Genomic DNA, 17,582 nt, shown 5'->3' with positions numbered 1-17,582 from the left:
AACTTCTCCCAGAAAGTACAGCTGTTTAACCTCTTCAGTGACTTCTCTCACCGCTTTAGAGTGACATACACGCTCCCAATGTCCCTTTTTATGACACTTGTTGCACTTACTGTTCATTGCAGGACACTTCCGCTTTTCTTTTGGTGTCCGTCCCGCCGTCGGACAACATTGACGTTAGCCAGCTGGGCCTCTGGTTGGTTAGCTTGGAGGCTGAGCTGCTTTGTTATTGCCTCCGCCTGGCGCACTTGTTCAATGACTTTCACCAGAGTAAGGTCCGCTGTGAGTTGGAACTGACGGGAGAGCACTTTGTCTTTTATTCCCACTACCAGACGGTCTCTGATATGTTCCTCCCTCTTGTCCCCAAACTCACAGTGTTCAGACAGCTCATACAATGCCCGGATGTACATCTCCGCTGTTTCTCCTGGCTGCTGGCTACGTTGATAGAAGCACGCCCTCTCATGTATCATGTTACGGCGGGGAATAAAGTAGTCGTCGAACTTTTCCAGTACGATATCATAGTCCACTTTATCATCCTCCGCCGCGAAGTCAAACGAGCGGAATATCTTTTCAGCCTCGCTTCCCATTGCATAAATCAGCGAACTCACTTGAATCTCCCCGTCGTCTTTATCCAGCTTTGTCGCGAGCCTGAAGCGCGAGAACCGTTGTTTCCACTCCGGCCATTCAAAGGGGCAGTCAAACTTGAATTCACTCGGCGGATTAAACTTCGGCATGACCGCTCGTGTTCAGATACACAGACTATTCTGACACCATGTAATGTCCGTACACGCCTTATCTTACTGACATAAGAATAATTCAAGAATGAGCCGACTTCGTAGGTTCTTAACTGTGTAGCTTTTACTAGCGTCCGTTCAACATACAACCTACATCACCATGAGCGTCTAACTTCCTGTATACGTCACACGCACTGCACGTACACCCGTGGGTAGGTCAAGTTAAACAAGTGACAGGACCTTCAAAATAATAACATCTTTCATTCGTTACACTATGGTTCCGTTAGCGACGGGCGTTGCTAAACATCGGGACACAAAGAGCCATGGACATCTATGGCTCTGACAACGACTCCTAGAGGATAAATATCTGAGTCTCATCAGCAGCCAGTCAGACCAGCTTGGTCTAGTCAGAAAGGCACGAACTGAGGAAGCCTCTTAGATGAGAGGCGAAACGTCTTCACGGATATAGACCAAGTCCAGTTGCACTTGATTCAACTCCTTTGGATAACCATGACCTGGATGAATGAGAACAGTCACAGACACATTTTTTACATATCCTCTTAAACCGCAAGTCCGAGTGCTACCAAATATTTTGTAGCTCATTATTGGACCAAGCGTATCAAAAGCTACGTAAATCTTGTTAATATCTTTGTGATGAGAACTACAGTGCCCAGCATGCTGTGTACGTAAGAGGAGGGGCACGCAACCATATGTTTTAGCGCGGTTCTGTACTGGGGCATTCTGGGGATTGTCCGGGTCGGGGACTGGAAGCAGATGGCTGAATAAAGCACGTTATTAATCGTGACTCCCTTGCCTGTCGTTTATGCACATGACATGGTGTCAGAAGATCTTCGAATCCACTTACCTCAATAATGGGGAACGGAGTTGGTCCGGTGAGACGCCCCCCCGAGGCATTTGATGTCACACAACCGGCGGCATGGCCGATTTGGATTCAGAGGTTTTCCCGGTTTCGACTAGCAACCAAGCCAAATGCGGAGGACGGTGAGATCCCAGTCAATTCCTTGATATACGCAATGGGGAAAGATGCAGAAGCTACTTTTAATTCATTTACGTTCGAAGAGGCTTCTCGCGCTAACGATGATGACAGGGTGGTCAGTAAACTCAACGAGCATTTCGTACCACGGAGAAACGTCCTCCACGAACGTGCTTGTTTCCCCCAGCGCTCGCGGAGAGCTGGAGAGACTGTCGAGGCCTTGGTGAGGAGGAGTTTATATATAGAGCTGGCAGAACACTGCGAGTTCGGGGCATTAAAGGAAGTGCATATTCGTGATAGAGTTGTGATCGGAGTTGCTGACCGAGACGTGTCACTGAAGTTGCAGATGGAAGATGAGCTCCCGCTAGGAAAAGCGGTGCAAATGGCCCCCCGTCAGTTCGAGCTGGTTAAACAGCAGAATGCGGAAGGAATTACAGCTGAACTGGATGCAGTTAGCAAAGCACAGGGCGCCAATGCCAGCCGCGACCGCAGTAACGCTAGCAACCACTACAATAAGGGCGACGGAAACGCACAGCGGCCCAAAACAGCCCCGCCCCCCATGTACTCGCGTGCACGGGCAGCAGCAGGAATGCCCTGCACGCAACAGGCGGTGCAGGAAATGCGACAAGCTGGGACATTTTGCTGCCGTATGCAAAACCAGAGACGTGAGGGAAGTCGTTTACCGGGATGATGCGTATGAGGGCGAAGCGGAAAGTGAAAGCCGCCCCTACTTCCTCGGTTGCATAGAGGGGATGGATTTTGAGAAAAAGTGGCAAGTGGAGTTACCGATCTGCGGCAAGTTGGTTAATTTTAAAATCGATACGGGGGCGGACAGCACTACCATGTCACAGACTGCATATAGGTCACTGCCTGAACGGCCACAGCTGGTTAAAACATCAATCGACCTGAGAAGCCCAGGGGGAGCACTGCAGTGAGCAGGGAAATTTGTGGCGTGCACGGAGAGACGGGGGAAGATGCACAAAATTGGGATTTTTGTGATAAAAGGGCCAAATGCCAACAATCTATTGAGTCGCAGAGCTGCATGTGAAATGGGCCTAGTTTTTAGAACAGATCAGGTTAGCGAAGATGTTTTCGGGGACATTGGATTGCTTAATTGTGAACCTGTCATGATTGAGCTTACATATACAGCCTTATGCCCTCTGCACGCCACGCAGGGTCCCTTTCCCTCTCATGCCAAAGGTGGACGACGAGCTGCAACGCATGCAGTCCTTGGGGATCATCACAGAAGTGACCGAGCCCACAGAGTGGTGCGCACCCATGGTGCCCATAGTCAAAAAGAACGGCAAGATACGGATCTGTGTGGACCTAAAGCGGTTAAACCAGGCTGTTAAGTGCGAGCGGTTTATGCTTCCCACGCTGGAGGACATTATGCCCAAGTTAGCAGGGGCAGGGGTTTTTACAACGCTAGACGCATCGTCTGGCTTCTGGTAAATTCCGCTGGATCCCAGATGTGTAAAACTAACCACTTTCATTACTCCCAGAGGCCGGTTCTGTTTCCAGGGGCTCCCGTTCGGCATCACATCGGCACCAGAGATCTTCCAGAGGGAAATGTGCATTCTGCTGAGAGACCACAAGTGCACGGTCGTCGTCATGGATGGCATACTCGTGTACGGCAAGGACCAGGACGAGCACGATAGAAACTTGGAGGCGGTACTGCAGACAAATCAAAACATCAGGGCTGAAGCTCAACCGGGAGAAATGCCGCTTCAGCAGGAGTGAGTTGCAATATTTCGGGCACATCATCAGCAAAGACGGCATCAAACCAGATCCAGGCAAGGTGAAGGCCATCTCAGACATGCAGAGCCCCAAGAATGTCCCTCAGGTGAGACAGTGGCTGGGTATGGTAAATTATCTGGGGAGGTTTCTACCCGAACTGTCATCAGTGCTACACCCGGTGAGTGAGCTGCTGAAGAAAGACGCAGAGTGGCAGTGGGGGGAGCCCCAACAGCAAGCCTTCACCAAGGTAAAAGCAATGTTGTCTTCCACTCCTGCCCTGGCGTACTATGATGTAGCAAGGCCCACCATTGTGAGCGCGGACGCTAGTAGTTACGGGCTGGGGGCAGCACTGTTGCAGGTTCAGGGGGACAAAGTTCAGCCTGTTGCCTTCTGCTCCAGAACTCTCACAGATGCAGAGAAGAGATACTCTCAGTTAGAGAGGGAATGCCTTGCAGGGCTGTGGGCCTGTGAGCGGTTTTCCCGTTATCTGTTAGGCTTAGCTGAGTTTAGCTTACAGACAGACCACAAGCCCCTGGCCCCCCTCATTAATGCATATGATCTGGACAAAGTGCCGCCGACATGCCAGCGGCTTCTAATTCGTCTAATGCGTTTTAACCCCAGAGCAGCGTATGTTCCGGGTTCACAGCTGGTGGTGGCCGACGCCCTTTCCAGGAACCCACTCCAGGATGGCCGCGGGGCAGACACACACGGGGATATGCGTGCGCATGTCGAAGCTGTGATCGAAACCAAACTGGTGTCGAGCACGAAGCTGGACATGTTAAAGCAGGCCATGCGTCAGGACGACACAATGCAGAGGGTGATCGGGTACAAGACAAGGGAGCTTTTGGCCACGCGTTACAAAGCCAGTACCAGCAGTGCTGGGAACTCCATTGGCATCGCTCAGATTTTTTTTAATCATTATTATTATTATTATTAGAGGTCCATGGGAGGGGGCTGAGTGCCATGCGTTGCAAAGCAGTGTAGTGTGCAGTGGTGCTGGGAACCCTATTGTAATTTCGATTTTTTATTTTTAAAATACTTGATTGATCCCCGTTGGGAAATTACGCTCTGTATTTAACCCATTTTAGCTGTGTAGCTAGGAGCAGTGGGCAGCCGCCGTGCAGAACCCGGGGACCAACTCCCATTTATTTCTTCCTACTGCCTTGATCAGGGGCACAGACAGGAGTATTAACCCTAACATGCATGTCTTTTTGATGGTGGGAGAAATACCACCGCAGACACGGGGAGAACATGCAAAGTCCACACAGAGTATGACCTGGAATGACTCCCAAGTTTGGACAACCCCGGGGTTCGAACCCACGACCTTCTTGCTGTGAGGCGACAGCGCTAACCACTGCGCCACCGTGCCGCAATTGCTGAGATGATGATGATTATTATTATTATTATTATTATTATTATTATTATTATTATTATTATTATTATTATTATTATTATTTCCCCCTTTTTCTCCCCAGGTGTATCCGGTCAATTAGCCCACTCTTCCTAGCCTTCCCGGTCTCTGTTCCACCCCCTCTGCCGATCCGGGGAAGGCTGCAGACTACCACATGCTTCCTCCGATACATGTGGGGTCACCACCACCTCGTTTCACCTGACAGTGAGGAGTTTCACCATGGGGGACGTAGCCTGTGGGAGGATCACGCGATTCCCCCCAGTTCCCTCTCCCCCTGAACAGGCGCACCGACCGACCAGAGGAGGTGCTAAGGTAGCGACCAGGACACATACACACACATCTGGCTTCCCACCTGCAGACACGGCCAATAGGGACGCCTGACCAAGCCAGAGGTAACACGGGATTTGAAGTGGCAATCCCCGTGTTGGTAGGCAACAGAATAGACCACTACACTACCCGGACGCCCACATTATTTTATTTTTATTCAATCAGTAAATGTGCAGCATACACCATACAAATTTCACGTACATAATTATGTACGTGAAATTTTCAGGGGAGGGATAGAATGGTGCACACGTCAAACAACAAAAATGACATGTCCACCAGAAGATGGCGCTATAATCAAGGTAAGCGCCTTTTGGCCAGCATCTCCCACATTTTACGTCACACATTCAAAGACATTATATGCATGCGTTTCATGAATTCATGTGACTGAATTCTCTTGAGATCACATGCCAATTTTCACTTACATTTTTTTCACAAAACTATGCGAACTATGTGAAATCTACATTTTCAAACTTGTCTTAGTTTGTAAGTCCAACCTGCATAAAAACTAACCCTAAGAAAATGACAATGACAGCTCCACCTTCAAATACCTGACAGTTCACAAAATCTATTGGCCTTAATACTGAAACTTGTCTTATACATATACTGTGTGACACTGGTTCACTTTCATCTCATCCTTGTACCAATACAAACGACATATGACACCTGTGCAACAGGCACAGACTGGCCATCAGGAATCTGCATTTGCATAAAACTAACCATAAAAAATTACAATGACAGCTTCACCTTCAAATAACTGACAATTCACCGAACCTATTGGCCTTAATTAATTTTGTACTATGCATATATTGTGTGGTTCATCATCTGTCATGATGAACCACCTGGGCCCATTCCAATGAGTCCAGGAGGTTAACAATGGGGTACGTCAGGCACCTGCATGACCCAATAGGGGCGCCTCCAATGTGGCAGCAACTTCATACGGCTCTTCGTGGGGTTATTTAGCCATACCAGCATGCCCACTACGTAGACACGATGGCAACTATCCCTCATCATGATACAGTTTCTGTCTCTTGTGAGCCTCTGCCGAGTTAAGCCTGGCATCACTGAAGGGCGACTCCAGCCACTCTGCTATGGACAGACAGAATACGCCTTGTATCTTGTCAGAGATCCATAGCCTCGGGAGTCCAGAACACCAGATGGTACAAGCATGTTGGCTGGAACCTGTGCCTTGTTTTCATACATGAGATAACAGGGGGTGAACCGGGTGCTGGTATGTCTAGAGGTGTTATTGCAAAAGCAACCTGCTTCACATACGTGTCTCATTTGCCCCCATGAGGAAGCAACATATTTGCCAGCTGCTCAATCAGAGTCCTGTTATGACATTCAACTATGCCATCAGACTTGGGGTTTTAGGCATTGGTGCACATCTTTTCTATCTCCAATAATTTGAAAAGGCGCTAAATTACCTCTGTCTCAAACTGGCAGCCCTGGCCGCTGTGCAGAATTTCCAGGACCCGATGCACTAACACAAAATCCTCGAACAAGCAATCCTCCACCATGTGAGTCGTCTGGTTTGGCAGATCATACAGGATAATAAACTAAGTGAAGTAGTCCTTCATGACCAAGATGTATTTATTCCCTTGGGAAGTCAAAGGCAACTGCAGGATGTCTGCAGCGACCCTTTCCTTTGAGTGGCTAGTCTGGGACCTCCCATGGGTGCCCTCTTTCTGGGGACCAGTGTGGAGTACAAAATGTTCTCCATATGCATTCCGTATGTACTCTGTAGTTTTCCACTTCTCTGTGTGTATGAAACTTCTCACTCACTGCAGACACACATACCCATTGTTCTCATGCGTACCTTCCGTGTGGCCACATAGCAACTGTTGCCATGCTTGCCTCCCCGTTGCCGCATCCCAGGAACGACCTTGTGCAGCAGAGGATAGGTGCAACGGACCTGCAGACACTCACGAGGCACAGAACGTGATTAACGTAGATGTTTCCTTCTTTCCTTTGTAAGACTACACCTTAGTTGATGCAGGAAACATAGTGTATGACGCGACGGACGGTTCTATAAAAGAACCACTATCTCCAGCCCAGGGCAGAGCATATCCTCACAGATGAACCTCTGTGTGGCCTTATGTCTCTCCATCTGCAGATGCATTAAAGATTCTCTGTTTGCTTTAATATTCGTCCGATGATTATTCTCCCCAGAGGTTGCTGGGGCAAGAGCCCATTAAAGGATAAAGGAAAATCCACAACACCAGCCATCTGTGGGTCTGACAGGCCCTGCATTGTTCACAACACTGTCTAATATCAATCAACATGATGGGCCAGTAGTAGGATTGTCTGGCTTTCTCCCACACATGTTCGGCTGAAAAATGTGCAGCAGCCGGGCCCCCCCCCCCCCCCCCCATGCAGCTGCTGAAGACGCTCGGGACCCATGGATGAGGGGATCACACCTGAATCTGCGCCTCCTCCATGGGTACAGACAGTGCTGTCCAACACAGCAGTCTGTAAATGACCGGCAAGCGATTAAACTCAGTCCACAGTTTCCCCGGGCTGGCTGAAGACCCTGGAGGGGTTTGCGTGGTGGTCTCGTTGTGCCTTGCTCCAACCAAGCCAACACAACAACAAGGTCTGCATCCTCGTGTTGCCATGACCACAACTCAGAGTCTCTGTTGCAGAGAGAATAGGCAAGAAGCTGGTCCATATGTGCCCCATCTGGGGACAGAGTTGTCTGGCTCCCCCACAGAGGCGATGGTGTGCATTTTAGCTGAAGACGCATCCGGATTGATAGGGTCAGGAGAAATAGGCCAGTGGGACAGTGTGTCAGCATTTTTATGGTGGGAGCTGTCCTTGTGAACCATAACCCATTCAAACAGGTCCAGCTCCAAAACCTACCTACTTCTCCTTCGCGTCACACGTGGGGTCATTATCAATGTCCATGCACCTGAGGCCCAGCAAAGGGCAATGATCTGTTATGATGGAGAATGTAGACAGCCCAACATAGTGTTTGAATTTGTGCATAGCCCACACCATGGCCTATAGCTCTCTGTCAAATGTGGACCATGGCTTCTGCATGTGTGTGAGAGCCTGGCTGGCATAGGCTATTATTTTTCAAGTCCCTCATCATCCTGCAACAGCACCACCCCAACATAGGTTTTAAAAGGAAATGCAAAGTTGGGCAACGTAACCACCGGAGAGAAGGGGAGCACCTGCTTGAGGTAAGTTAAAGCCACCTCACACTCAGTCATCCACTCAAAGGGCACATTTTTACCCGCCAGACAATTCAGCGGCACTGTGTGTCATGAGAAATCTCTCACAAACCTCCTGTAGTATGAATATAGGCCCACAAAGGCCCTGACCTCAGAGGGGGTGCGGGGGGGGGGGGGTAGGGGAACTGCTCACCTTTTCCGTATTCCGCTGGAGGCCATGTTGGGAGACTACATGGCCTAGGAAAACAACATGGTCCCTGGCAAAGTGGCACTTACTGGGGTTAAGCTTCAGGCCCACCTTCTATATCCTGGACAGGACTTTTTCTAGGTGTAGGAGGTAATCCTCAAATTGGCCTCTATAGATCAGTACATCATCCAAATACATAATTAATGTGCCAAGGCAAGCTCCTTAGGATGAGCTCCATTATGTGCTGAAAGGTGGCTGGAGAACTGGTCAGACCCATAGGCATGGCCCGCCACTGGTACAAACCCCTGCCGGTTGTAAAGGCCATTTTGTCTTGGTCCTCTTCAGCCACTTCCACCTGCCAGTAGCCATTTGAAAAGTCCAGTGTGCTGAACCAGGACGAGCCCGCCAGGCATCAAGATGATAGTCAATGCAAAATCTCCACTGTTGCCCTTTCTTTCTCACAAGCACCACCAGGGATGCCCAGGGGCTGCAATGCTCCTCCGCAACCCCATCAGCCAGCAGACCAGCCACATGACATTCAATCTCAGCCCGTTTCTCAGGAGACGACCGGTAGGCATACCGCTTGATACGGTAATGGTCATCAGTCCTAATGTGGTGCTTGACAAGTGTGCACCTGCCTGTATTTCTGCCGGAAAGGTTGAAAACACCAGCAAAACTCTGCAGCAGTTCTGACAGCTCTGCCCTCTACTGTGCTGTGATAGGTGACTCATCCAGGGCGAAAGAGGGAGGGGAAAGGGGGGTGATAAAACGTCAGTTTCTCACAACGGGGAAAATCCACCCAGGTGCAACCCCCATTTGAGCTCGACCGCCTCCCCTGTGGGATTCAGGATGCAGGCTACTGTGACACCATTTTTCATACTATTTGCTGTATGAGAAACCACCAGTCTGGAATGTTAGGTTCCAGATATGGCACGGCACGGTGGCCCAGTGGTTAGCACTGTCATCTCATAGCAAGAAGGTCCTGGGTTCAAACCCCGGGGTTGTCTAATCTTGGGGTTCATCCCCGGTCGCCCTCTGTGTGGAGTTTGCATGTTCTTCTCGTGTCTGCAGTGGGTTTTTGCTGGGTGCGCCGCTTTCGCACCACCATCAAAAAGACATGCATGTTAGGGTTAATACTCCAGTCTGTGCCTCTCTTCGAGGCAATGAAGTTGGTCCCCGGGCACTGCATTGCATCTGCCCACTGCTCCTAGCTACACAGCTAGCATGGGTTAAATGCAGAACATAATTCCCCCACGGGAATTAATAAAGTATATATATATTTAAAAAAAATCAGACACTACTCAAAGTCTGCAGCGGGTAAGCCCACCCCACCATGGGAACACAGTCATGGGCACCAGCGCCTCACTTAGAGGCGGGACGGCCATTACATCATTGAGGGACACATTCGAGCATTCAGGTACCAACCCACCACTCCAAAGCAGGGGCAGAGTAAAGTCCCATAACTGTAACACGCCCCGCCCTGAGTCAAGCAGACCATGGTTCATGGTTAAAAAGTCTAGGCTGAGCATAACACTCTGGGTAGATTCCCTCAGCACTTAAAAGGTGTGCTGCTACCAGGTGTGGCCCAGGCGGAAGGTAATCTCAATGGTGCCCAAGATTTTTCCATTTACTGTGCGATAGTCAATATAGTTCCTTCTCAGGGTCCGGTTCTGCAGGGAGAGGACTGACATATGGAAGTCTGCACTAATTAATGATACAGATGCTCCTGAGTCCACTAATGTAGAGAGTTAAGTGCCTTCCAGCACTCCCCTAACATAAGACATAGGGTGATCACTACAAACCATATCAGCAGTGTCCTCAGAAATGCGATGCTGTACGGGGAGCTCAGTTGGAGGGGCTAGTGTTTAGGCCCCAACACAAGCTACTGACTATTTCCCTGTTGGCTGCTGTCAGCGTCCTGCTGCTGCAACAGGAAATGCATGCCTCACTTCCCCGTCTCCCCCACACGTCGGGCACGCCACGCTGGACTAGGGCTCCTGTTCCCTGGCGGTTTAGAGGTGGGGACACCCTGAGTCCAGGTGACTACAAGGGTGGTAACAGCCCACGATTGGGAGCGGGACCCCGTTAACCATTCCGGGAACTCCTCGACTGACATCCCATCTCACCACAGTTGCAGCTACAGCGCCCTTCAGACGGCGAGTGGAATACTCGCTCCCTCCTATCAGTGTGCCAGGCTCTCAGTCTCTGATTTTTCCTCATACATCTCTTTCACCTCCTCTCGCATGAGAGGAGGTGAAAGAGATGTCAACTTATCAACCACCCTCTGGAGGCCATAGGAAGCTGACAGAGACAGCACAGACAGATTTTTCTCAGTCAGATAGGCGCCTGCGCATGTACTGACACAGTCTCTCTGCAAAGCCGCCCTGGCATTCTCACAGCACTCTGCCACAATCGAAGCCTCCTCCAGGTCAGTGGCACTCTGCTCAATACACTTGGCCTTTAACGCCGGATCCAGGCCGGCAATAAAATGCTGAAACTTCTCCTCCTTCTGTGCGACGTCCCTGTAGTCCGGGAACGCCTCTGCAACTAGCCGGCTCACATCAGCAGCATACTGTTATGGTCTGAGTGTTTCCTCTCTCCAAGTACCTGCAGGATGGGCTGCAACATGGAGGCGGGGCTGACCTTCTTCTGGGCAGAGTGCAGCAAAGCACACCTGATCCCCATATGCAATTACCCACCTCTCCTCCATAAAAGCCTGGTTCAGTCTTCACCACCTTGCCAGATAATCCCGTCTCATCGGTAGTGCCTGCGTACCCTACCCAGAAGAAGTTTCCCGAGAAAGCGTTCTCGCCGTTTGTTTGTTTGTTTGTCTCTTGACCAAACTCTCCCCCTTGCCATTACCAGATCCAGGACCTCGTTGCTTCAGCCCAGATCCCGGGAAGGTGCCAGCCTGCCTTCAGTCACCGCCTCCTGCCTTTTTCTGTTGCCGACCTTTTGACTAAAACGAATAAACCCGTTTTAGCACCACTGCACTGTCTCCTGCCTCCTTGGGTCCGCGCGTTCGCCTAAGCCCTAACACATACACCTCCATGCTCTCACCAGGAACACACACATGAGCTAAAAGGCTAGCCATAAAGTGATACATGAACTGTCTCCGTCCAACAGCCACTCCAACTTTTTCTTTAACAGCAGCATAATCTGATTTGACCACCACAGGAAGGCTGTCACGTAGCAAAAAAGCTGAGTTTCTGAGGTGAGTGGTAAGAATCCTCACCCAGCTGAGGAAACTCTGGCTCCCGTCACCTGCGAAGGGAGTGGGCAGATCGACCTTGACGTCCCTACCGGACAAGCGTCCGGATTTAAAATGGTCCTCGTCTCCACACCACATGTCCACAACATAGTTGTGCAGATCCTCAAAACTCTGCATGGGGTTAGTCGGCTGCCTATGCTGAGGCAGCTAAGCTGAAACAACAGCGCAGACAACACACCAACAGCGGCTTTTATAAGAACACCGCTGCCACCAATGTAGCCGAGTGCTTTGGGTTTGCCTAACTATATGATTTAATAGGAAAACAATAAATGGGATGATAGACTTTAAAGCATGTCCAACTGCTACCTTGTTTATTCTTTTATTTTCAACAACCACAAAAACAGAAAATCCCCAAAAACGTTCTCTTCCCTACGGCAACTCAGATGGGACCCCATAACTTGCATATAGAAGCGCAGAGTGAAACAGAGTAGTCTGCTCCATTATCTTGTCATCACAGTTTAGCTTGTAGCAGTTAGCCTAATATTTCTAAAAGCTTGTAACTTGTAAGTACGCTGATTTCTAAACAAAAACTTTTACAAGAAAGACATTGTATTTCAAACCCCATTTCAATGATATCATGGTAAAGATATTTTTATTTGCAGCGGTATTTTGAGAGTATCATGTTTTTGAATACATTTTATTTTTTTCAAGTATTTCTGAGATTCGTCCACCAGAGGGAGCACGTGTAACGCATACCATAGCATCCCAGGCCTCTTGCTCTTTTTTGGTTTAAATTTTAACAGCGATGAGCACACTCGAAAAATATATCCATGCATTAGTCAAACACAGGCACACAAAAACAATATCGTGGACAGATATGATCATATAGGCTCTCTAAATACCATGTGTGCATTTTAAGATCGGAGTACTGGTACAGGAGGATGAATGACTAGGGAGTGGCAAACACCAGTGAGTGTTCAGCTGGTATGTCACACAGACGTGGCCACACGTTTTTTGCGCACATTTTGAGTACAATGAACTATTCTGCATTTCCCCGACATTCAGGCCAACAATCTAATAAGTCTGCCTCTTTGTTTTTCTGAATAAAGAAAGAAAAACAGAACACCAGCCCCCATGTCATATTTAAATCTGCCACACCTTCAACAATACAATTGCCCCTAAAGAGCAAAAGAGACAGTGTATAAAACAAACAAATAAAACACAATGTGGAAACACAGGGGCTATTGAAAACCCACAAACAAAACAATTTATACTCAAAACCGCATACATACACATACATATACATACGTACATACATACACATACATATACATATGTACATACATACACATACATACATACACACATACACACATATACATACACATACACACATATATATACATACGTACATACATACACATACATATACATACATACATATACACACGTACATACATATGTACATACATACACATACACATATGCATGCATATATACATATACATACATATATGTGTATGTATATATACACACACATACACACACATACATGCATATATACATATACATACATATACGTGTATGTATACACACACATATATATACACACATACATGCACATATATACATACACACATATACATACACGTATACATATGTATACACACACATATAGTATATACGCACACATACATACATACACATACATATACATACATGTACATAGAGGCGCATGTGCACACGGACTGAACCACTGACCAGGTATCGTTCTGATGAGACGCTGACGAGGATGAGGTCATCTCCCACTCTGACCTTCTCTCCCTCTGAGCGCTGCTTCGACGCTGGGTGGATCGTCCACCAGCAGGCCTCACCTGCAAACAAAGGCAAACACACACATGTCCATATACGGTTATAGCTGGTTTGAAAGCCACAACACTAGGCACAAAGTGCAGATTGCAATTAATAAAAAAACAAAAACAAAAATAATATTGTATTGGAAAGAAAAAAATCTGAACTGATCCTAAATGAGGCTGCTGTTGGGAAAGAGACTGAGAAATAAAAACAAGCTGTCTTGAATAGGCCCAGCCCCAGATCAGCAAAGATAATAATAATAATAGTAATAATAACAGCAATAACAGCAACAACAACAATAATAATAATAATTAACTTCACTTATACCGTACCTTTCTAAACAATGTTACAAGGTGCCTCAGATAACAGGATGAAATAATGCACATAGTCTAGATAAAACAACAAAATACAATACAAATATAGGACATAATGCCAGATCCGCTCCACAGAACTGTTACGGCTCGCCCACCCCGCGCCGGCAGCCAATCAGCTCGTCAGGGCTGGGCTTAGTCGTCAGGGCTGGGCTTAAGTTTGCTGGTCTCCCAGCGCCCGTTGCCAGTTCGTGCCATAACCGTCTCGGTGAGGTGTCTACTTTTCCCTCCATGTGTATTCTCTCCGAGTTTATCTCAGCCCTTGGATTTACTGTTTAATCTGTTTGTTGGGACGACCCGCGAAGCGGATTACTGGGCTCTTTTCGTTGCCGTGTGTGTTTTGTCGGTGGACCTTAAAGGGACATTTCGGTTCTTTTTGGGTTTCCTGCTTCCTAGTTGCTCCTTGTCCTTCCGTGTTGACCTTTGTATGAACTATTAATAAAGTACACCAGTTTCGGCGAACTCTAAATCTGCCTGGTGTCGCGCGCTTGGGGTCTCCCATAAACCCTAACAGTACGAACTGGCCATGGCGACCCCAGCCGGCACAGAGAGTGTACCGACCAGTCCGGATCGAGCAGCTCTCATCGAACAGATCCAACTGACCAACTCCCACACCCAGCAGCTAGAGGCAGCCTCTGTCGCTGTGAGGGATCTCCAGACTCGGGTCCAGCCCCTCCAGGTCTCTGGATAACCTAACGGGCCAGCAGGCGGCGTTGGCGAGCCAACAAGCAGAGATCCTGCGGCAGTTGCAGACCATCACGGCGGCCCTCACCACCCAGCCGCCGGGCCACCCTGCTCCTGGAGTCGTGGGTAACCCGCCCCCTGCCCCAGTTAACCCTGTGGGGCTCAACCCAGTTCCCCGGGAGCCCTGCCTCTCCAGTCCACGACCATTCGATGGCAACTTCGAGACCTGTGCCACGTTCATCATGCAGTGTGAGCTGGTCTTCATGAACCAACATAGCATGTTTACGTCTGATGCTGCCCGTGCCGCTTACGTGACCAACCTGCTCACAGGCCGAGCAGCTCAGTGGGCCACTGCTTCCTGGTCCATGAGGGCCAGTTTCCGCCTCACCTACGGGGACTTTGTGGCAGAACTATGGAAGGTATTCCACCATCCAGTCTGTGGCCAGGACCCTGGTGCTCGGCTGAGCAGTATCCAGCAGGGCAGTGGCAGTGTCGCGGACTACTCGGTGGAGTTCAGGCTGGCCGCAGCTGAGAGCGGCTGGAACGACCAGTCACTTCGGGTCACCTTCTGGAGAGGTCTCAGCGAGGCTGTCAAGGACCAGCTAGCCACCCGGGAGGAGTCCACCTCCCTCGATGACCTGATCAAGCTCGCCATCCGCATCGATGGACACCTCCGGGAGAGGAGGTGCGAGTGAGCCCTGCGTGGATCCCCGTCCATTCCCCAGTCGTCCAGCACTCCTGACAGGGCCCCTACCCCTGCTCGCCCCACGTTCCCTGTGGCCGTTTCTCCCTCCGCGCCCCAGACCACGACGGGGGAGGAACCTATGCAGCTGGAGCGCATGTGCCTTAGTCCGGCCGAACGGGAGGCCCGATTCAAGGCAGGTCAACGCCTCTACTGTGGCCAGAAGGGACATCTGATCAGCAGTTGCCCCACTCGGCCAAAAGACTAGGCTCACTGGTACCCCGGGGGATCCTAGTGAGACACCTTTCCTGTTCCCGCCGTCCTGCCCCACAGAACCATCTGGTTAGCATTACCCTGGCCTGGGCTGACCAGCGGCTCACGGTGGGTGCACTCCTCGACTCGGGGGCTGATGAGTGTTTCCTGGACTCAGAGTTTGCTGCCCAGGCCTACGTCCCGCTAGAGACGCTGGAGAGGCCCATGGAGGCCTTTGCGCTGGACGAGCGCTGCCTGGCCAGCATCAACCAACGCATCCACCCTGTCTTTCTCACCATAGCAGGGAACCATGTGGAGATACTTCGGTTCTTCATCATCCAGTCCCCGTTAGTCCCTGTGATCCTAGGGCGCCCCTGGTTCGTGCAGCATGAGCCACATATCGCCTGGGCCTCCGATACCATCATGGAGTGGAGCTCCTCCTGTCATGCCCAATGTCTCCAGGGTGTTCCCGGCCCGTCCCCCCGACGTGCCCCTAGTCCCCCTCCTCCCGACCTCTCCTCTGTTCCCCCTGAATACCATGATCTAGGGGAGGTTTTCAGCAAGACCCGGGCCCAATCTCTTCCTCCTCATCGGCCTTATGACTGTGCTATCGACCTCCGCTCTGGGGCACCCCTTCCCAGCAGTCGCCTGTACAGCCTGACCATCTCTGAGAAGGCTGCGATGGATGAGTACATCTCCGAGTCCTTGACAGCAGGGCTCATTCGGCCCTCGTCCTCCCAGGTGGCAGCTGGATTCTTTTTCGTGAAGAAGAAGGACGGGGGCCTCCGACCCTGCATTGACTATCGCCAACTCAATGAGATAACCGTCAAGAACAAGTACCCCCTTCCTCTCATGAGTTCCACCCTTGAGCCCCTCACCCAGGCTACAGTCTTCACTAAGCTGGACCTCCGGTGTGCCTATCATCTCGTCCGGATCCGGAAGGGGGACGAGTGGAAGACAGCCTTTAAGACACCCCGGGGTCATTATGAGTACCTGGTCATGCCGTTCGGCCTCACCAACGCCCCGGCGGTATTCCAGGCTCTCATGAATGACATTCTCCGCGACATGCTCGACGAGTTCGTTGTGGTCTACCTCGATGACATCCTCATCTTCTCCAGGACCCTTGAGGAACATGTCCAGCATGTCCGCCGGGTACTCGAACGTCTCCTCCGGAACCGGCTCTTCGTCAAGGCAGAGAAGTGCCGGTTCCATTCCCCTTCTGTTAACTACCTGGGCTTCGTCGTTGAGAGGGGACAGACGCGGGCCGACCCTCGCAAGATCCAGGCTGTGGTGGACTGGCCCGATCTCACATCCTGGAAGGAATTACAGAGCTTCCTCGGGTTTGCGAACTTCTATAGGGGGTTCATCTGGAACTACAGCCGCGTGGCAGAACCTCTCACCAGGCTGACCTCCCCCTCCCAGCCGTTCATCTGGTCCCTGGCTGCCCGCTCTGCGTTCCAGTCCCTCAAGGAGAGGTTCACCAGCGCCCCGGTCCTGCTCCACCCCGACCCCAAGAGGCAATTCATCGTGGAGGTGGACGCTTCGGACACCGGGTTGGGGGCTCTCCTCTCCCAGCAGTCAGCATCTGACCAGAAGGTCCATCCATGCGCCTTATTCTCTCGCCGGTTCCTCCCCGCCGAGGAGAACTACGATGTCGGGAACCGGGAGCTGCTGGCAGTGGTGGCTGCTCTGGAGGAGTCGCGCCATCGGCTGGAGGGTGTGGAACAGCCGTTCACCATCTGGACTGATCATAAGAACTTGATGTTCATCCGGGCAACCAAGCGCCGCAATGGTCGGCAGGCACGGTGGGCCAGCTTCCTCAGTCGGTTTGACTTCACGCTGACTTATCGCCCCGGGTCCCGCAACACGAAGGCAGGCTCCCTGTCCCGACAACACCCGAGGAGGGAGGCAGCTACAGAGGAGCCGACTCCCATCCCTCCTGAGGCCAGGGTGGTTGGCGTGGTTACC

General features: G+C 50.5%; 1 protein-coding gene across 1 annotated transcript in view; it reads right to left on the bottom strand.

Annotated features, from left to right (window-relative positions):
• The window catches only part of ryr2a (ryanodine receptor 2a (cardiac)), a 1,161,183-nt gene that overhangs the window by 1,085,350 nt on the left and 58,251 nt on the right, over positions 1–17,582 (bottom strand). Inside the window, 1 exon segment of the mRNA XM_056296806.1 lies at positions 13,533–13,645. Within this exon segment, the coding sequence (XP_056152781.1) occupies positions 13,533–13,645 (113 nt within the window).

This window comes from Lampris incognitus, chromosome 17, assembly GCF_029633865.1.
Source record: "Lampris incognitus isolate fLamInc1 chromosome 17, fLamInc1.hap2, whole genome shotgun sequence".
Taxonomy (NCBI): Eukaryota; Metazoa; Chordata; class Actinopteri; order Lampriformes; family Lampridae; genus Lampris; species Lampris incognitus.
The sequence above is the reverse complement of the archived record's forward strand: the minus strand, read 5'-3'. Positions and strand labels throughout refer to the sequence as shown.